General features: G+C 34.2%; 2 protein-coding genes and 1 long non-coding RNA gene across 3 annotated transcripts; 2 read left to right on the forward strand and 1 right to left on the reverse strand.

The window, feature by feature from the left end:
* The first annotated feature begins 1,523 nt into the window (after positions 1 to 1,523).
* Positions 1,524 to 13,855, forward strand: twf (twinfilin actin binding protein). The gene is made up of 9 exons (XM_028180623.2): positions 1,524 to 1,735; positions 3,294 to 3,371; positions 3,910 to 4,021; positions 4,797 to 4,959; positions 6,355 to 6,488; positions 7,200 to 7,303; positions 9,690 to 9,833; positions 10,613 to 10,731; positions 11,786 to 13,855. Exons 1-9 carry the CDS (start codon positions 1,711 to 1,713, stop codon positions 11,936 to 11,938), a joined length of 1,032 nt encoding a protein of 343 aa, XP_028036424.2. The 5' UTR covers positions 1,524 to 1,710; the 3' UTR covers positions 11,939 to 13,855.
* Positions 13,856 to 17,021: 3,166 nt separating this feature from the next.
* LOC149500357 (uncharacterized) lies at positions 17,022 to 21,465 on the forward strand. Its single transcript, XR_016324975.1, has 2 exons — positions 17,022 to 17,286; positions 20,712 to 21,465. It is a non-coding gene; the product is annotated as an uncharacterized LOC149500357 (long non-coding RNA).
* Positions 17,791 to 21,692, reverse strand: 140up (RPII140-upstream gene protein). The gene is made up of 6 exons (XM_028180596.2): positions 21,475 to 21,692; positions 21,132 to 21,297; positions 20,518 to 20,606; positions 19,194 to 19,327; positions 19,013 to 19,121; positions 17,791 to 18,095 (listed from the first exon to the last, which is right to left on the reverse strand). The coding sequence occupies exons 1-6, from the start codon at positions 21,621 to 21,623 to the stop codon at positions 17,978 to 17,980; spliced, it is 765 nt and encodes a 254-aa protein (XP_028036397.2). The 5' UTR covers positions 21,624 to 21,692; the 3' UTR covers positions 17,791 to 17,977.
* Positions 21,693 to 21,906: the final 214 nt, after the last annotated feature.

The raw sequence follows: 21,906 nt of genomic DNA on the forward strand, positions 1-21,906 counted from the left end.
TTCAGCGGGAAACAGGCAGTGACTTGGCTCTGCCCCTGGCATTGCTGAAGTCCATGAGCGACGGTAACCACTCACGATCAGGTATCTGGGGCCATATGCTCGTCAGCCTACAAGGGCAATAAAATAATAATAATAATACTGAGCGTGGTGATGTAAGTTTGGCAGTAGTACGGTTACCAGGGTTCCTATGCCTGCTCCTGGTGTTAGAGCTGCAAACTTCTAAGAAGCGAGGAGAATGGACCCGTAAGGATGTGTCTATGGCGTTGACGGTGACTGGCTCCTCCGAGAGCTGGAGTTAGAAAATAGTCAGCGGCGGCAACGATGAATCGATTATCATGACGCCTTATTGAAGTACCCTGAAAAAAACTGGATTGAAGAGCCTGAAGGGTGTTTAGGTGGGTACGGGCCGCGTGTGCGAACACCACACACGCAATATGCCGTATTCAAGTTTTGTAAACCTTATTACATTTTACTCCGCGTGCAGATCATAGGATAAAGTCTGTCGAGGATAAATGGAGTGGAAAGTGCACGGCTGTGCTTTTCGCTGTGTTAATATCGATGGATACTGTACAGTGTACTACGTAGGGCATGGTCAATACAAAGTACTGACTACGCTCGACGTTACTTGACTTCGGTGATCAGACCAGAACCAGTTTTTTTGACATGAAATGGACGTTGGCTTATTTATTCTGCTATGTTGTATGTCGATTGTAACTTCTCAAGGTGGGTGGCGCACATACGTTTTAAATTTCTACGGGCTCCAGTAACCACTTAACATCAGGTGGGTTGTGAGTTCATCCACCCATCTAAGTATGAAATAAAAAAAAAAAAATTAACAATCGTAAAAGCGCACAAATGTACAAAAATGAAGTCGCTTGACCTGGCTTTTTGGGTTTTTTGCGGATGTTTGCTGATCTAGTCACCATTTTACTAAGACTATATTTCAGCCTATCTCAACTTATCATTTAATTCCACCTCAATTGATTACAGTCCCGGATAAATCAACTTCATAGATAAAAGATAAGCCTGTATGGTCTGATATCTTCACTAAGTTATAAAAATGGAAGTACTACAAAAATAACTGACAACCAAAGCTACTGACATTAACTCAGATTATGACTTTTTGGCGGGAACGCGAGGAGCGAAGTTATGTGAATTGTTTTAATTTGTCTATTTAGTGTTTCTTCAGGTTTAATAACGGTGGTTTATTAACTGTTTGATATCTGTGAAAGTGCATAAATGTGGGAAAATGAAACAAAGCCGCTGGACGTAGCTTCTCGGGATCCTCTCAAAATACCACTAAAGAGTCTCAGTAAATAATCACCATTTTACTGAGAATATATTTTATCCCATATCATTTAATTTTATTTCATGCTAATTGCTTAATGTTTCAAATTGATTAACATAATTTAATTCATTATACACAATATTATAATTATTCATAAAAAAAAATATATATTATATAAAAGAATAGGTTATGGTATGGTAAGATACTCTTGCCTTTTCAGTTGGAAAAATAGAACTATTCAGATTGTGAATTGTCAGTAGATTGTCAGAAACTCAAATTGACATTGAAAATTTCGGCAAGTGGCGCATACTTCTAAATTAGTTACTATTTAAGTTTTTTACAATTATTCGCATATATTATTTTATCAATAGTTTTTTTAAGTAATAATTATAATATATTAGAAAGCTGTACGTATATTTATAATGTCGCACCAAACAGGGATTCAAGGTGGGTGTAGGAAAATTGCAAAATACAAAATACAGTTATTTGTCAATTTTTCTAAATGTGTGAAAAATAATTTTTAGAAAATTCATGAACCATTTAAACTATAATCGATTAACTAAATATGATTGATATAGTTTTGTTGATGACCTCGGACAGCATTGACAGTTAACCTCAAGTTAAGTGATGTATTTTTTAAGCAAATTTCTTAAATAAAGTAAGATTATCTTTCCATAACTTTCACTTAATTCTGAAGATCGTAAAAACTCCAAGTTGGTATGGTTGGCCCATGTCATTCTATTATGATCTGGTTATACATGATATAATATAGTTCTATAATACGTCTGAGTTCATAAAATATTTCTAAGAATCTAAAAATAAACTTCAATGTACTTCATAGATGACTGAATCCGTTTATCATGTTAGTGTATAAAATACAAATTTTGATTGTTACTGAAATGAAAAGTTAGTTTCTCTTAAGTTAACGAAATAAATCAATATTAAAAACTAGCTGAAATAATTGAGGTTGACATAAGACATATTATACGAACATGTAATCTTCAGTGACCAATAACTAATTTCAGATTAATCCATACATTTGATGTGATTTGTTATTGTATTCGTCACATGTATTACAAAATACCTTATGTGAACAATTTAAATTAAAGATTTTTTAGAATTTTCAGAAATCCATTATCTCACATACATACACATACACTCACTTTTATGATTGGATTATGCTTATAGTTTACTGTATTATTCACTAATACTGGATTATAGTTTATTGAACATATCAGCGTTTGCTTGCTTGATATGAGGTGATTTGAGAATTGACACTTCTTTTCATTATGATATTTGTGTTTTATTATCACATTTTTATATTGTAGAAAATATGTAGAAATGTGATTAAACTTTGGCAACCACTTAACATCAAAAGGATATACTTATCCTTAATGGCATTTAAAATTACATATTGGTTTCCTGTCCTGGTGAAACTGGAAAGGCCTCCGGGTCACCAGTAATCCTTCAATCATTAAAAAAAAAAAAACATATTGTTTCATTCTGGGACATTTAAAATTTTTATGCGAAAGAAAACCTCTTTGAAACTAGCTGTTGTCATAATTTGCAATAATATGGTTGATGCCACTAATGTGATGATTACCTAACATTAAATTCTTGGCACGGTAAAAGTAAACCTCAAAGAGTATTTCTAATAATAGACATAAAATAATTAAAGTTAATAAAACCAGCGCAAAAATTGTAAATGCACCATCACAACAAACTAACATACCCAGCACACCAGCCCAGGGCATGAGCAGAAATTACTATAAAAAAATATATCACAGTATATTTCAATGCAATCTAAATGACGCTCACCAAAATTTAAATGGATAAGCTGTTTCTTTGGACTTAATGTTAGCATAGCTCCTATAGATGGTGTCAGCATGATTTGTGTATATCCTATTTCTGACTGCTGGATATTGTACTGGTTGAATTCAGCTCATATTAGATTCATCAGAATAAGAGGGAACAAACTAACTAAATCCTTTCTATTTTATTTCAGCAAATGCTGAGTTAAAGAAGTACATCAGCAAATGCCGGGATAGTAAACTTCGTGTTTTAAAAGTCACTATTGAAAATGGTAGGTGTCTTCTTATTTATGACTTATATTAACATGAAAAAAAAACATAGGCCTGGGCAATAAAACTTTTTGCCATCCACTCTTTTCCAGATACTGGACAATGGTATGGTCCATATGAATTCCAAGATATGAGTATGATCTTGCTGAGATGTGTGGATAGATGTCTCTTTACCCTATTTTATCAAATGTGAAGAGATCCTTATGCCTAGTAAATTGAAACGACAGTCACATATACATTACATTTTATTTTTTATTGACATTGTGCCATAGCACTGCTGAGTCATCATCGAACAATTCCTATGCCAGGCAAATATTTGTGTATGTTCATGTTCTTCATGTTATATTATAATTATATTTATCAGCTTCTGATTCCTATAATACAAGGAAACCTAGTTTGGGTCAGAGGACTATGTGATTCAAATTCAACTCTACTTATTTAATAAAATATGACTAAGCTACCTGAATTTTATGATTTGATGACTAGTAAATTATTAAAGAGTATTGAATGCATTATAATATATGCTGTGTGAATTTTCAGAACAGCTGACAATGGCTAAGCATTTTTCCACAAAAGGAACATGGGAGCATGATTTTGATAAATATATACCATCATTGATTGAGGAAGATCAACCTTGTTATGTATTATATAGGTAAAAACAAATATTTTAATGATTTTCATCAAATGTGTTTTCTTAAGGAAATTATTTATAACTTTTTTTTTATTTTATTACCTGGCGTACCTGATGATGAGTCGTTACTGTCGCACATATTCACCAACACACCGGGGCACAGCCTCGTCGCTTACTACCTTTGACTACTCTCCAGAAATCTTGTTTGAAGAAAGGCATGTAATAGCGCTCAGGAAACACTGTGTAGGGGAGTTTATTCCTAAGACAGAGGGTATGTGGCAGAAAATATCTCTGGAAATGCACTCTCGATGAACGCAGTGGTTGGAATACTTTTGTTTAGATAGTAAGAATGAACTCTGCTCGGGTGGCAAGCAGGGCCATGGTAAAGATGAGATGATGAGGATGCGCTTCCGATGTAACATACGGTACAAAGTACAGAGAGAATCGAAGACCTCCGTAGATCCAGAGGTTTCAAACGATTAGTGAGCATGGGGTTATCAACAATCCAAGCGGAACTCTTTTGTATGGAGTCCAATGGAAGTAGCTGGTATTTGGAAGCCTCAGTCCCGAGTTGGAAGCACTACTCCACGCGAGGTCGAACTTGTGCTTTCTAAAGCAAAATTATGGTGTGAAGAACCCCTTTGCTCTGATAAGGGCTTGAAGAGTCTCGGCATTTCTGATGCTAACCTGGTTTTGCTGTCCAAATGACTCCGATACTGGACATCCCTCGAACGTCAACTCCAAGAATCCCAATAACACATAACGCATCATAAAAAGTTATTCATTTTTTTTTCAGGTTCGATTCAAAAAATTCCCTTGGTCACGAATGGTTGCTGTTGAGTTGGTCCCCAGATAGTGCACCCGTTAGGCAGAAAATGTTATATGCTTCAACGAAAGCCACATTGAAACAAGAATTTGGTTCCGCCCATATTAAAGATGAGATGCATGCAACTGTTAAGGTACACAAAGCTCGGAAAAGAAAAAATATATATTGGCATATCATTAAAATTCAGTCTTATTCATGAACAAAAATATAAATTGTAGTGCATTAATGGATAATCGCGTCAAATTTAGATGATGGCAAATGTAGTTTCTCGAACTGCTTCATATTATTTTAATATAGAACATCGAAAGGACTTTATTACGAGAATGCGAGGAGGGAAATCATGTGAATTTCCTTTATTTTGTTAATTTGGTATTTCTTTAATGTATTCATAGGTTTCATATGTAATAACGGTATCTTTTTAATTGTTTACCATATTTAAAAGAGGCCAACTCTGGGTCAAGCCAAAGTATACAAAGCCGCTGGACGGAGTTTCCAATAAGTTCACTGAAAAAGCCGCGATAAATAACCACCATTTTACTGGGACTTTATTTCATCACATCTCGTTTCATGTAATTTCATTCCAATTGATTAAAGACCCAAATTAATCGGCATCATATCATTAATATGTCCATATTTTTTTAACTATCGAAGATTTCTTATGAACTTGGCAATGGCAAACAGTGACGTCGTAAGAAGCCAAGTAAAATGGAGGAACACCGAAAGTTTGTTTCATAAAAATAACATTGTCTAAAATATTAACGCGGTGGGGGTTGTCATCGATATTAATAAAATATATAACTTTATAACGGAACCAACGGTACGGAATTAAGAGACAGAACTTTCTTTTCTGAGCCAAAAACCACGCGCCCTCGGCGTGCGCGAAGACGACCGGCAAAATATTGTCAATATTAGCTTGTCTGGACTTTTCTCATTTTGTTTTATTTTAGTTATTGTGTCGCTTTTCTATTCAAATCTTATCCAAATCAGTGTTCACATCAGTTTTATACTCTCTTCGCAAACAGCCCGGAACACCGAAGAAACCCACAAAAAACTCACAAAAGTCCCGCCAGTCGGACTTTTAGTGTTAAAACTTATATTTAAGTTGTTGATACGAATAAGTCGAATTGCAACCACAGTCTACTCTATTATCATCAATCATCATCATCATCAGTCTACAGCAGCCCACTGCTGGACGTAGACCTATCCAATTGCACGCCACTGAGCACGATCCGCGGTTTCTCTCACCCAGCTCTTGCCATAAATATCATAACTAACACAAAAAATTAAATAAACGTAATCTCCAGTTGTCAAAAAGACCATTCTAGTTTAAATCTTGTCTATGATGCTTTTTACTTTAATAACACTAACTTAACAGAATCAATTCTGGAGACAAAAGAAGTCATAATATCTAAAGAAATTGAACCATGACGCACACATTGCTACAAAAACCTTTTATGTATATGGAGACTTTTTTAAGTTTACTTGATTTGAAATTGAAGAAAATAAATCCATTAAAATTTTTTTACAGGAAGAAGTCTCTTTGAAAGGCTACAAGGCGCATTTGAGCGGAGTGAGTGCACCCGCCCCCCTCACGGATAGAGAGGAAGCCTTGAAAGAGTTGCAAGAAAGCGAACATAACACCAACTACGGGGTTGATGCCAGGTAAAATTGTAAATGTACTTAGACAGTAATAATATAGTAGTCTAATGGTAGGCAGGGGATTGGCTCTGCCCCTGGCATTGCTGACGTCCATGCGCGACGGTGACCACTCACCATCAGGTGGGCCGTCTGCCTACAGAGACAATAAACAAAAGAGATTCCAAATAGATAAGTAAATTTCGTGAACCGGCTCCGGTCACCGTCCTCACCGAACTCGTCGCTTGCGACGAAGGGCTCGATGAGTAAATTAACCCTCAGACACAGCCCACTGAGTTTCTCGCCGGATCTTCTCAGTGGGTCACGTTTCCGATCCGGTGGCAGATTCTGCGAAGTACTGCTCTTGCTAGGGCCAGTGTTAGCAACACCCCCGGTTTGAGTCCCGAGAGCTCATCTACACTACACGCTAAGGTACCGCTGACATAGCCTCTCAAGGCTATCGGCATAGGTAGGAAAAAAAAGTGAACCGGCCATTGTAAGACTTCTGGCGGACGCAACTTATGTTCTAAAATATGTTACCCAAACCGTACGTACGTACGAACGTAGACCACAAGCAAGCTCGTATTTTCCTAGAGTATCAAAAAAAAAAATACCATATGGATAAGGAAAATGTGAGCTATGTTTGTACACATAAGATTGGTTTTGTCTCAACAACCAGGCGACTGTTAAGAATATTTGCAAGTACAACATAACATTAATAATAATTGTATTTTTCAGGCAATCAACAATGGGTGGTGTAGCCTTTCCGATAACAGAAGCCGCTAAGCAAGGAATAGTTGATCTCCAAAGAGGTTCCTATAATTATTTACAATTTAGAATAGGTAAGATTTGTTTTCGAATATGTGAATCTTGAGGCTATACAGTTAAGGCTATATAGTGTCTACATAGTATTTATTATAGCCTATTCGTTATTTTGATGTTTGATCAAAATCCCTCTGTTAGTTTTTGCGTGAAAGTGAAAAACTTCCATTAATCTACAAAAACTTTTCAATTATAATATTAGTAGCATAACAGAACATGTCCCATACTCCAAGCCGATAAACGTGACAATTAGTGGCAAAAATGCAGAAAATGTCGGATTATTTGTCAATTAAAACTTCACCACTCTTTCTCAACTTGAAGGTTATTAAAATGTATATATGTTTGTGTGTGTGTGTGTGTGTTAGGAGTGGGTAATATCGGTTTTGCCGCGTATCGAATCGTATCTATATATCGAGGATCAATATCGGATATTGAATCTATATATTTTCTGAATCTATATATTGATGGATGCTAGTAGATTTTCTCGATTCATGATATTTGAGATTTGAAACGAACGCTGATATAATATCGTAGTAGATATAGATTTAAGTCAACGTTATACGGTTGGTTTTCTGATATCAATTTATAATATGATCTTAAAGTAATAAAAAGAACATGAAAATAAAAATATCAAAAAAACTTTCCTTCATGCCCAGGCTTAGGCTTAGGACTGGCTACATTATTTTCAGTTTTTAGTATTTTGTGTCTTAATTTAAAATTACAAAATATACCAAAAGAGTGTAGATTTCAAAAGTTTAATACAAACACAAGAAATAAACTCAATTATTTGGATAAAAATAGAAAAATGTGTACTTTAAAAATCAAACACAAAAAACTTTTAAGTATTTATAAACACTTGTCCAAAAATTCTAGTTCAAGGTCAAAGCGCGTGAAATTAAATTCAACGATGCAAATAGGCTATACTGCATTCAAGTTAGGGTCGAAAGTTGAAACTTCTTTCCTTAATTGTATCCTGCTGATACGCTAAGAATAATCTACAGACATATGGACTTAAATATAAGGTTAACAATTGTATGGATAATGCCTGTTTCTGTTTCATTCATCACATGATATCCCTATCGTGCGCTCGCTCACTCTGGCCGATTCGATACGAACCAAACGAATATTGCTGATATTAACGAATCGGTACGATATGCCGATGCGCATCACATCGAGCAATATCGTGTATCGGCTGATATCGAAATATAGATTTCGATTCACGAATCGCTACGATATGGCGATGCGCATCACATCGAGCAATATCGTGTATCGGCTGATATCGATATATAGATTTCGTGCGGGGCGATATCGGATTCAACGATATTGCTGCGATATATAGATATTGAATCTATATACGATTTATATCACCCACTCCTAGTGTGTGTATGTGAAAAGGAGTAGAGCAATGATTTAAAAAAAAAACATGGAGAACCGCTGGCCTTATTTTTTTATTTTTTTTTTATTGCTTAGATGGATGGACGAGCTCACAGCCCACCTGGTGTTAAGTGGTTACTGGAGCCCATAGACATCTACAACGTAAATGCGCCACCCACCTCGAGATATAAGTTCTAAGGTCTCAGTATAGTTACAACGGCTACCCCACCCTTCGAACCGAAACGCATTACTGCTTCACGGCGGAAATAGGCGGGGTGGTGGTACCTACCCGTGCGGACTCACAAGAGGTCCTACCACCAGTGATTACGCAAATTATAATTTTGCGGGTTTGGTTTTTATTACACGATGTTATTCCTTCACCGTGGAAGTCAATCGTGAACATTTGTTGAGTACGTATTTCATTAGAAAAATTGGTACCCGCCTGCGGGATTCGAACACCAGTGCATCGCTTCAACACGAATGCACCGGACGTCTTATCCTTTAGGCCACGGCGACTTATTATTCTGGTCATTGGTTCTGCTGTAGTTTATAAAGTCTTACAATCTCATAATTATTCCACAAAGCGAACTCTAGGAGTGTAGTTATTTTTAAGCAAGGAATTTTAGCAATAAAACACATCAATAATTACAATTTAATTTCTCCGATGCAAACTTTAAACCAAACAAAAACACCTTTTATAATATTTGTTCGTCCTACGTCAACCAACAAAAACACTTAAATAGCAAACAAAAAACACTAGGGTTGGTTATAATTATGTGAACTAAATAACATACGAAAATAAATAGTTATGTAAGTAGTAAATAATGATTCCCACAGTGAGCAGATTATTCCCAAATTTCAAAATAAATGACATCACATTTAAACATATTTTTTCTGTAAGTCTGAGGGTAGGTTGTTAGATTGGAGATGCTACTAATAGGTTGACCATGAGTTCTTAACTGGTACGTAATTTTATTCATGCTTTCTCATACCATCTGCCTGTTGTCCTTGACTCAGCATCTTAATTTTCAGATTTAGAAGAAGAAAAGATTAACTTATCGAAAGCGTCAAAGATATTATTAGAAGAATTACCTCTCCAAGTTCCCAATGACCAAGCCAGATATCACCTTTACATATTCACACACACGCACGAGGGAGACCACATGGACAGTACAGGTATCAAGATAATAACGTGCTTATTTGTATAATATAGTTTCAACGAATACTTGAATTATAAATATGAATGCAAAAGCTCCTTGAAAATATTGTTTATGAATTTTTTTAAACTTCATCAATACATAATATTGAAATTAATATGAAAACTTAAATACTCTTGACAGTCCTAGTATATTGGATTTTTTTGGTAAATAGCTTATGGAATTGTGTGCGGTGAGTTATAGGGCGTGGTAAGGCACACAATGAGTCAGCACGTGTAGATCCCAACAAGTCGTCGTGGCCTAAAGGATAAGACGTCTAGTGCATTCGTATCGAGCGATGCACCGGTGTTCGAATCCCGCAGGCGGCCACTAAATTTTCTAATGAAATACGTACTTAACAAATGTTCACGATTGACTTCCATGCTGAAGGAATAACATCGTGTAATAAAAAAATCAAACTCGCAAAATTATAATTTGCGTAATTACTGGTGGTAGGACCTCTCCGCTAGTCTAGTCCGCACGGGTAGGTACCACCGCCCTGCCTATTTCTGCCGCGAAGCAGTAATGCGTTTCGGTTTGAAGGGTGGGGCAGCCGTTTTAACTATATTTGAGACCTTAGAACTTATATCTCAAGGTGGGTGGCGCATTTAAGTTGTAGATGTCTATGAGCTCCAGTAACCACATAACACCGGTTGGGCTGTGAGCTCGTCCACCCAACCAACCACAAAAAAAAAAACGGATACCTGTATGTGTAAAAATCATTGAAGAATCAACTAATATTTTTCATTGTTGTTTCAGTATTCATCTACTCAATGCCCGGCTACAACTGTAGTATTAAAGAGCGAATGATGTATTCAAGTTGCAAAGGGCAGTTCTTAGAAATCATAGAGAAAATGGGCGTCGAAATAACAAAAAGAGTGAGTTAGTTGTTTTTGTCGTCATACTCCCTATGACATGTCCTTCTTCAAACGAGGCTTGAGGAGAGTATTAAGCGGTAGGCAGCGGCTTGGCTCTGCCCCTGGCATTGCTGAAGTCGATGGGCGACGGTAACCACTCACCATCAGGTGGGCCGTATGCTCGTCTGCCTACAAGGGCAATAAAAAAAAAAAATATGACTCCGCTGTTGTGATGATGATACACAGATGCTATCACTAATTCCTTATCCATAAAACCTTAAAAGAATCTAGAAATTTACATGTAAATACATTGTGGAGAGTATTAAACGGCAGACAGCGACTTGACTCTGCCTCTGGCATTGCTGGCATCCATGAGCTACGGTAACCACTTACCATCAGGTGGGCCGTATGCTCGTCTGCTTAAAGAGGCAATAAGTAAAAAAAACAAATACATATTATACAAAAAATGCTAACGCACTGTCTAAAGTTCATCGATATTTAATGACAGGATAGTGCGGCGCCGTCTTTATTAACATGCCATTAATGATTATGACAACCCTCCGTAAGTCTTAAGTATTAAATTAACTCATTAGGAAGCTTCACTGCTGTAAACGTTTTACTTAATTTGGTTTTTTTGAATATTCACACGAATTGTATTACCGTGAATAGAAAACGGTTACCTATGTAAAAATTATAAAAGGCGTCCTCAAAATGTAGGAACAATTCAGCCTCGGGAAAACATTAAATGTATAAATTAATATTATGTTGCAATCGTTCCATAAATGGTTAATTTATAGAATATAGAATAATTCGGCTTTTTTTAATTTTGGTACATCATTGTTTTTTGTCATTACATAAGTACAATAGTTATTTTTACGCCTATCACAGGCTCTCAAACTTTTTGGTCCCACCACTATTAGTTTTTTTTTTTGTAATACTTGACTCATATAATGAAGGTGATTAATACGCATGAGTAATTATGCGAGCCGAAGCAGTAGCACTAAGGAGCCAGACTTACACACCCCTTTCATACTTTTATCATTAAATGTATAAAGTAAAGATTTTTTTTTTTCAGTTGGAAATCGACGATGGCAAAGAACTGACCGAAGAATATCTATATGATGAAATACATCCGAAGAGAAACTTACACCGTCCCGCTTTTGCCAAACCTAAAGGCCCCCCGAATAGGGGTGCCAAACGTATCACAAAATCACAGACCTCTCAGTAGTAAGATATTTAAATGTTTTTACTATTATATTATTTTATACTCTTAAATCATGCCAAGTAGTTTTTAAGTATATTACCTGAACGAATTTACCTATTTTTTTGTGCCGAAAATTGTTTATAAAATTTCAATGCTTTTGCTGGTTTTTTTATATGATAAAAATAATGTTTATAAAGTACATTACTGTATATTTTAATGAAATTACATTATCACTTTGTATTTTTTAATCTATTGCTTCTTTGTTTTAAATGCACCAGCACCAAAGGCTGTGTGATTGATTTTCTTCGAATTTTTTTTAACTTTTTTAATGTATTTATTCCCCTAAATTATTTGATCCATATTTAATACGTATTTCGTGCAATCATATTCAATGTTTGGAATATTTTATTTATAAGTTGAAAATCAAGTTGAAGTCAGCTTTTATGGAACGTATTATCTAATAATTATATATCGTGTGGTATTTAGTTTAAGAGATATTTTGGTTAATACGCGACATATATCTTTGTAATTAAAAGTCCGTTTTATTTGGTATTAGTATCAACAGTACGATATCTTTATTTAAACTTCAATTATGTTTACGATATTCAAAGAGCTGAAGAAGTTTTTTTTTTATGTTATTTTTTTTCAAATTTTAAAATTTAAATAGCTCTTATAAAGTTGCAAAAATAGCCTTTCCGATATATACCTATATACCACTCGATATATACCTAGTTGAAATTTAAATAAGGCTTATTTATTTTATGTATTGTTTTGTATATAGGTTATTAAATTATAGAATGAAACGAAATGTATTATGGAGTCATTATATATCAAGTGATTTTAAGAAGTCAGTATTTATTTAGTTTCTTGCCTTTTATAGGCGTAAAATGTATGTTTGTACAACGTATATTGTTTTTACGAAGTTCGCCTGAGAATCAACTGAAGCTAAATTGATCTGATGATTGTTAAAAATCCGAAATTTTTATTTTAATGTTACGTCTCTACGTCGCAATTAAATCTCGTTAAAAAGCAGTGCTTTGAGACTGCCTATTTTAATTGAAACCTTATATTATTATAATACACATAAAGTGCGGAAGTTTCGTTGCAAACATAAATGACTCTGACGGATAATTAACGTTTATACGAATAGTATCTATAGTAAAGGTTTTATATGTATGAAATTAATGTAGAAAATGCATAATATTTTTCGTAATTGATAAATTATATTTTTATTAGTGTCGCAATATGCATGTTTTTTCACTTTAAAAAATCAGAGCAGTACACTGCACGTGCTCAGAAAATACCGATTTATTATTGTGGGCGAATGAATCGAATAAATCGAACCAAACTTACTGTGTATTAAAAATAACTAAAAAATAAATGTAGCCGACATACGAATGTACGTACAAAATTCATGACAATAATAAAGTATGAAAGCTGCGTATTGTTAAATCGAGTAATTTATAACTAAAATTACTACTGGTTGGAAATAAAACACGTGAAAATTTGTCGCTATATACAGATTTTTTGTTCTCTCGTAAATTGAGTTTGGATATGCTTACGAATGGTTACACGTTTTTTTTGCAATGTAATATTATCATTCGCATATATATATTTACACCCTTTTTTTACAGTGCCAATGAAATTATGCTTTTTTATACTGCCTAAAACTTTGGTTGTGTACTGTACCATTTGAAATCTGTTTGAAAATATATAATAAAATCGTGATTTTGCTTGTTTACAACTAAATATTCTAATTATTTTATTATTAAAATTAATAAATGAATATTAATGCAAAAAAATCTCCACGTTTTATGCACAAAATTGTATTGTATAAAATGTAGGTACCTACTTGATATTTTTGTATACTCTGATTATGAGATCGTTTTGTGCGGAAACATTTTTTGTATCTGTTCATCAATAAAGTAGTATTTTCATTCATAATATGCGTTTTATTTACGGTGCATTCAAGTTACAGGACATTACCTGCAACATACATATTTTTCAGTTTGCTTAGAAAAATCAGTAAATTTGAGTCAAATTTTTTACAGAGACTTGCTAGTGTATTTCACATTATAAAAGTTTACAGATACAATTGAAAGTCAATATGATAAAATAAATAGTTTTGTAGGTTGTTTCTAATTTTTTATTCCTTAAACTACTCGTTTTTGGGCAAAAACGAACAAAAAGATTATTTTAGAGTGCTTTATTGTACACCAATATAAAAATAAAACAAACTCAAAATACAATTACAAATTTCAATGGCAGATCTTACCACTAAGAGCGATCTCGTCCAAACAACCTTCAGATGGACAAGGATCATCTAAGAAACTAACCACGATGTACTTACAATGCCTGCGTCAGATTTTGAAAATCTTTTGGCCCGAGACGATCACTAATAAAGAGCTGTGGAGGATCACCAAGCAGACACTAATGGAGGAGGAGATCCTTACACGGAAGTGGTATTGGATTGGTCACATATTGAGAAAGCCCGATACACATCTATCCAAGAGAACACTGACTTGGAAAGTGTCTGGCAAAAGGAAGAGAAGCCGTCCCAGAACATCTTGGCGTCGCTCGGTGGAACGTGGACGTCTAGGGCATGACGTGGGAGGAGCTAGAACAAACTGCCCAAGACCGATTTAAATAGAACGATTTGATTCGAGCCCTACACGAGGTGGGCCGTGTGCCTCACCATCAGGTGGGCCGTGTGCTCGTCGACAAGGGCAATAAAAAAAAGGAAGAAAGAAGAAGACTTAAAATGTATGACATTAATATTTTACACATAAAAGCAATAAACAGTCTATACTTAAACTAGTTGAACCGCGCCACTTCCTCTGCGTCACATAAGAGAGAAAGAGATGGTTAGAAAGACTGGAGCGTAGGCATCCTATGTTAGGTCAGGTTAGAATCTGAAACTTTGTTTTATCTACGAACCACGTCTGGAGAATAATTGACCCAAATTTAGTAGGTTGGTACCTGCATAAATTAAAAATAAGACGAAACCAGGTGAAGCTTTGTATATCTTTAATCGGTAATATTTATCGGTTATTTCGAAGATTTATTTTAATTTTTCAACTATCTACAATAAAAGTTATAATAAGGATATCTTGTGATAGAATAACAAACTTTTTCTGCAATCTGATTGTGATACTGTCCTTGTGAAAAAGTCTTGATGTAGGTAAATCTATTCTTACGTGATCAAATGTTTGCGGCAAACTTGCGAGATACTGAACGAATATGTAATGGGAAATTTTATTCATCTGAAGTTAATAAGCAAATCATTGGGATACGAGGCTACCAATCGACCAAGTGACTCCTGTGACTGCAGCGCATATAGGTAATTCCGCGTTATCATTCTTTTTTGTAAATATTTAAAAACTGTTATTTAAGCTGAAATGTTCATTGAAATCAAATTATGTAAGGAACGATTTTGTTCGAAATGAAATACTTGTAATGAATAATTTAGGTATCTGCATTTGATTAGTACAATGTTCATAAAAAAGTCCTTGGCCATGAATGGATTATTTTAGAACATATTTTATTACGATTAAAAAAAATTATGATGAGCCATCCTAAAAATATATCTAGCTGAAATACGCTATTTTAGGAACAATTTTTGGAACTTTTTAAGAGGAACAATTCGATCAAACATGATTGTTGCGTAGCTAACCATTTTCGCGACGCACCCAATGGAAACTCTCAAAAGGAATAAAATATCTCAGTTTTTGCAACATTTTAAAATAAACTCCTGTCCGGCTAGGGTGGTGAGCATGTTGCGCGGGCGCAACGCCCTTATCGATAAATACAAATGAGTCATCGAAGGCAGGTATATACACGGCGGCGGGGTGGTATACGAAGGGTGGTGAGACATTGTTGTTATGAGTTATTTGTACTTACCTGCAAATTATAGTATAATAACCGGCAAACTTCTTGAGCATTTGTCGACGTAGTGGGGGTAAGTTTGCGCATGGTACACTCACGTGCAAAAACATTACTTACTCTGCGTCATAATGCTATTAAATTATTAAAATCAACATATGTATTTATTTATATATTTATTAGAACATCAACAAAACATATAGGTTAATAATTGTAATAATTTAATCTTGGGGTAAAATAGATATTCCTTCTATTAAGTCAAAACTAGAGCTGTTGCCAGGTCTTGGTTCAGTTGAAGCGAAGCTGGTATTTGTAATTTTTTTTTCGTTATCATAATCTTGACCATCATCATCATCACTGTTTTCATCACCCGAGTCGCTATCATCGTGATGAGTCGACATAGGGCTCATCGGCGTAGTTTACAACTCTGTCGATTCGGTCTTCTTTTTTGTCTATAATTAATTATTTTTTGAAGATATTCGATTCGTAGTAATCGAATGTTACTTTTTTCATTTACCAGCTTCCGATTATTTTCTGTTCTTTTTTTCCATCTGAAGCCTAGCTCTTTCATAATCCGTCGTAAGCTTAATTCCGAGCCATTAAAATTTATATCTTCTTTAAATTTTTCGAAGCCTTTCTACGGTACGGAGTTTCGCTGCTTGTTATGTAGTTATTATGATTACATCTTTTTATTACAGATTGAACGAAACTATCCATTCCGGTAACTTTCTTCTTCCCTGATCTTTTCTTACCCGGAGTCCGAAACACGGCGAGCAAGCCAGAGCCTTTAGCTTCGTTAATAATGCACCTAACAGTACTCACTGATGTTTTTGTTGCTTCCGAAGTCTGTTTTAATTTTTCCATATCATTCTTCCCATGTTTTATAAAGAAGCAATATACGTCGTACACAAATTTTCTACCCTTTCTTTTAAGTACTACACCAGTTTGTCACGGCATAGTGTATGTTTTATAAAAAATCAACAAACACTCAACAAATAGCAATGGCAACAAAGTCCACAAGCAATTATAACAAATAACTTAACGATTAATAACGATAGACTTTCCACTGTACGCAAGCGTACTTTTGGGAGCAAGCGGAATGAGGGCGCAGTGCGGGACGCAGGGTTAGACTGATCTACCAATAACGCGCTCGATACGATTTCCCCTGCCGTCGCGCCTCACCCTCACCACCAAAGTGATCTAAAATTCGGTTCTGCGCAGTCAAGGTCATTTGCTCACGAAGTTTGCCGATTACTATACATTATGTCGAAGAGAAATGTGTTTTTATGCATTCGTTCTCTGAATTTCTTTAGTGACACAATGGCTACTCATTTGTTTTGTATCAAAACGGCAGAATTTATTCAAAATAATATTTGCACGTTTTGTTATCAACAATGTGTTAAAATTTTTCACTGAAATAAGAATAGATCCCGAAAAGTGACAGTGTTAATTTCTGCCGTTCTCGTTAACTTGCTGCGGCGATATGTGGTGTAAGTGTTCGATTAGTGATTTTTTCTTTCATTTTTATCACTAACCCAAAAAATGACAAAACTAAATACACTATCGATAACGCTTATCGACAACAATAATGCGCATTGCTATGCCCGTCCATTAAGGCTCATGAGTGGAAGAGAGAGCGAAATACTCGCTTCACCGCACCGCTCCGATTTTTTATGATCCAAACTGCACGGACAAAATAATTCTACTTTAATCGGAAATACAAATTTATTTTACCGGAGGTGTGTTCTACAAACGAATGCAGTGAAGGAAGAATCAATTCACTGCCATCATTAATTTTACGTCTCATCAGAAAACAGGGAGCCAATATGTTATCACGAGCGAACTCCAGGCGTCTTTTGAGATAAAAAGGAACTTTGCCATAAAAGGCAACAAATGTTCAATGTTATGCAATGAAATAAAATAACAAAACTATAATTCATTATGAAGAGGTTTTAATGTACAACACTTATTGAAATAAAATAAGAAAACAATAATTTCATTATAATGAGGTTTTAATGTACAACACTTACAATATTTACAAACATAAAATTAAATAGGTAGTAACTGTTTTAATCTCAAATGCTTTGCAAAAGCATATTCTATCAAGCATTCGAAAGTTTTATATACCATCCTAGTTTATTACATCTTCGTGAAATTACGGTATGATACGTTGAATTTTAATTAAACCTCCTCAATCTTCACTTCACCTTGCTCTTGGACTATTGTGTCATGATGTCTTGTCAAATCGTCGTGTTTGATTTTTGATGATTTCTCTATTGCTTGATTATAGTGATCAGTCCTATTGAATAAGAGAACAGTACATTAAAGCAGATATAGTGGTATCATGCCAATGTTTTATATTTTTTACAGTCACACGCTAGTAGTCAGATGTTGAATTCTGCACTACAGTGATCACTCATTGTGATTTTGAACAAGTGCTTAACGTTTTTTATTAGCATCCGCTAAGAATAGCACAAATAAATAAATAATCATAAACCAGTTTAAAAACAATAATTTGCATATAGCCTACCTGACCATATGCTTGTGATTCCTAGAACTTATTATATTATTTTGATTTTATCTATACTACTCGTAATATTACAAATAACCTAACTGAATAGATTTGTATCAAATATTGCAGAGATTATATTAAAAATACATCCTGGATTACCACATGGGATACTTTATATCATGGTAAATGACATGACCCTGTTAATGCCAGATATATCTAGATAATCTGCTATGGTAAATATGAAAATATGACTATGAATATAAAAATGGAATGAGTTTTAAATAAGCAAATGACACTGAAAGTCTTTATTCTAGGACAATGCAATCTGTTTCATAATTTCTAAATTACAAATTTAACATGAATGAAACTGCAAGGCATATTATTAATAATAATAATAATAATGTTTTTATTGCAAGTAACCATGACTCATATAAATTGTTAATAAGACTTAGACCTATGTTAGTAGTTATATTTACATCACAATGAATTACTGTCGTAACATCCCATGGGAGATGGCACCACAGCGACCCATGTATACACAGTCCAGCCTGCTTGCGATCATGCTCAGGATACTGTTGGAGCTGGCCCTCACTCTGCTTACCAGAGATGCACACCTCTTACGCATGGTAGTGTAAAAACAATCTATGGCATAGCTAGTACTGACTAATTTTGACATTTTCTCTGAAGCTGTACTTGAAACTTACCTAGATTCTTTGATTTTGTATAATGCTTGTCGTATATCGCTCATACGAACACCAGTAATTTTTAATATTCCAATAATTAAAAGTCCACCTATTGTACTTAATACAGCTCCTAAAAATAAAGAAATATATAAATAATATGGTAACTAGTAGTAAAAAATGTCTGGCTGTTTCTAATCGTTACCTAGGGAACCACCAACAATCATAGCAGCCAATCCTAAATTTGCTTTATACAATGCTCCGGTAAGTGCACCTGCAGTTGTGTACTCGATGAGTGTTGTATCTCCACGATATGCAGATATTGTTGTGGCTATCAAACTGAAATGTTCCAAGGAACTTAACAAACATTCACGATTGACTTCCACAGTGCAGGAATAACATTATGTAATAAAAATCAAATCCGCAAAATTATAATTTGTTTAATTACCAGTAGTAGGACGTCTTGAGAGTACACACGGGTAGGTACCACCACCCTACCTATTTCTACCGTGAAGCAGTATTGCATTTTGGTCTAAAGGGTGGTGTAGCTGCTGTATTCTTAAAAATGAGACTTCAGAACTCATGTTTCAAGGCGGTTGGCAATATTTATTTTGTAGATGTCTATGTGCTCCGTTAACCACTTAACATTAGGTGGCTCATGAGCTCGTCCTGCCATCTAAGCAATAAAAAAATGTAAATACAGTAAAATCAGTTTAATTTATTCAACCATTAGGTTATAATTATATGACTATCACATTTTCACATATTGCAATGTTCGATTATTATCATGATCAAACACTGCGATAAAATTTGACAAACAATTGTTAAAATGTAGTGTTATTTAAAAAAATCACTAAATGAGTTGTAGAAGAAATTGTTTCAAAAATGGTACAAGTTATATGTACCTTATAATTACTTCGGCATGAAAATGATATGAATTAGTAATGTGTACATTTTTTTTCTCATTCAAAATTTTCAAGAAAAAAAATTGGATCTTTGTTTTAGATATCTTCATTGCTCATAACTAATACTAAAAGCATATGTAATACTGATGATAAATATAATTCCACTTTAAGTCCAGTGCATTTGAACTAATGATGAAATCTGCGTCTACTGCGAGACTAAAGTCTTCACAATAAAATTAAATGTAAAATAGGATTAAATAACAAATAGAATATATGCTAAGAATGTTAGAGATTTGATTCCTTGTGTTTACATGTACTGTATTTATATGTATATATATTATATTTATTTATTTATTATATTTATTTGAAAGGCAAACATGACTAAGCAACAATGCGTGAACTTTACAGCAGACGAATTTAAAGTTGTAATACCTGAAAAAAATTATATTTTAACGAATCTAGCTGTAATTGAAATGGTTTTAATAAACCTAGAAAAAAAATTTTTTTTGCGCATTGAATATGTTTATTGCCTATCATTTATGTACAAAGCAGTTATTGTCGCTTAGTCACGTTTGCCTTTCAAGCGTTGATATGTATTGCTTATATTAGTCTTAATAAATTTACCTGAACATTCCTGTAAAAATACTTAATTTCCATCCCCACTTGTAGGCACCTTTGGCAAATCCAATTGTTACATAGTCTTGCAGTTTTTTCTGTAATCCATCACCAAGGTTTTATAAAATCATTATAAAAGATAATAAATTAAGGATAAAAATAGTAATAATTTATATTCAATATAAACTAATAATAATTTACAGCTTTCTAGGCAGACAAGCATACTGTAATCCTGTGACAGCATTCTACCAGGTGATCTGTAGCTGTATTAAGCAGGATATGGAGAAAAGATATTGAAGAACCGGTACATATTCTAGTAGATATTCTTGGAAATGTTAAAAAAGTTAATGAGTTTGTTTCCTCGCTGGCCACTTGTTACATGTTACCACTTACACATAACACCTAATATAGTTAAAGTTACATCTATTGTGAATTAAAAAATAATTCAAAAGTGGGTTAAGATTAAGCGGTTGAGTGTTTGGGAGCATCTTTATCTTCCTGAACATTCCAATTATGAATGTATCAATAAATTAAATAAAGAATAATAGTTAAGGATACAAAACATTTGAGTCAGCATCTCTATTTTAAAAACAATCATGTATTATGCAAACCTTTTACAATACCTTTGCATCGCCTACTGTTTTATAAGCGGTTGCTTGATTATTTTCAATAAAATACAGGTAGGCTTCTCGAGATGAGATAAATCCTCCGAAACAAACACCAACAAATGCACCGCACAATGTGGATTGTACAACTGTATTCAGTTCAGGAGAAACTTCGTCGAATTCGCTAAAATATTTGTTTATTTCATAAATCTCATGGAGTTCACTTAAATTTGAAGCACTAATGCGATTCAGTCACGAAAATACCATAAATCCATAGTATTATTTTATTAGTAATTTTAAACATAAAATCTTAGCGAGTATGATTATTAAATAATATTGATGAAAAATGCAATTTTCTTACTTTTTTTTATACATGGCTTTAACCCGATCCCAGCCTGTCTGAGGGCCTCCAGGCAGAGGTCTGTTAAGGACATCGTAATCATTTTCATTTCTTTCACGAAAAATTGGTAAGACAAAACTTGGAGACAACCTGATTACCGTTCGGATCATTTCGACAAGATCCCTTTCCCTTTTTGATAACTACAGAGAAGACAGACATCACCAACCAATCTGAACTTTTAACTTAAATGATCTTTTTTTAAAGGGATTTTATGACTTGGTAACTAAGACCTTTAAGTCACATCTTATTTTAATTTATGTTCTTATTTTTATGAAAAATTATAATATGAAGTGAAATGAAATGAAGATGAGTAATTTGAGACATTAATCAACTGAGATGAAATTAAATGAAATGATATCCGATTTGAGAGTACGAGCTAAGCGGTACTAAGAC

This window comes from Bombyx mandarina, chromosome 22 (assembly GCF_030267445.1).
Source record: "Bombyx mandarina strain Sakado chromosome 22, ASM3026744v2".
Classification (NCBI taxonomy): domain Eukaryota; kingdom Metazoa; phylum Arthropoda; class Insecta; order Lepidoptera; family Bombycidae; genus Bombyx; species Bombyx mandarina.

Coding starts and splice junctions, on each gene's coding strand:
- twf (XM_028180623.2), top strand. CDS start 1,711: ATGTCGCACCAAACAGGGATTCAAG. Junction 4,022..4,796: donor CCTTGTTATGTATTATATAG/GTAAAAACAAAT, acceptor TTTTTTTTTCAG/GTTCGATTCAAAAAATTCCC. Junction 4,960..6,354: donor AGATGCATGCAACTGTTAAG/GTACACAAAGCT, acceptor ATTTTTTTACAG/GAAGAAGTCTCTTTGAAAGG.
- 140up (XM_028180596.2), bottom strand. CDS start 21,623: ATGATCCGAACGGTAATCAGGTTGTCTCCAAGTTTTGTCTTACCAATT. Junction 20,607..21,131: donor AAACAGTAGGCGATGCAAAG/GTATTGTAAAAG, acceptor GATGGATTACAG/AAAAAACTGCAAGACTATGT. Junction 19,122..19,193: donor GATTGTTGGTGGTTCCCTAG/GTAACGATTAGA, acceptor CTTTATTTTTAG/GAGCTGTATTAAGTACAATA.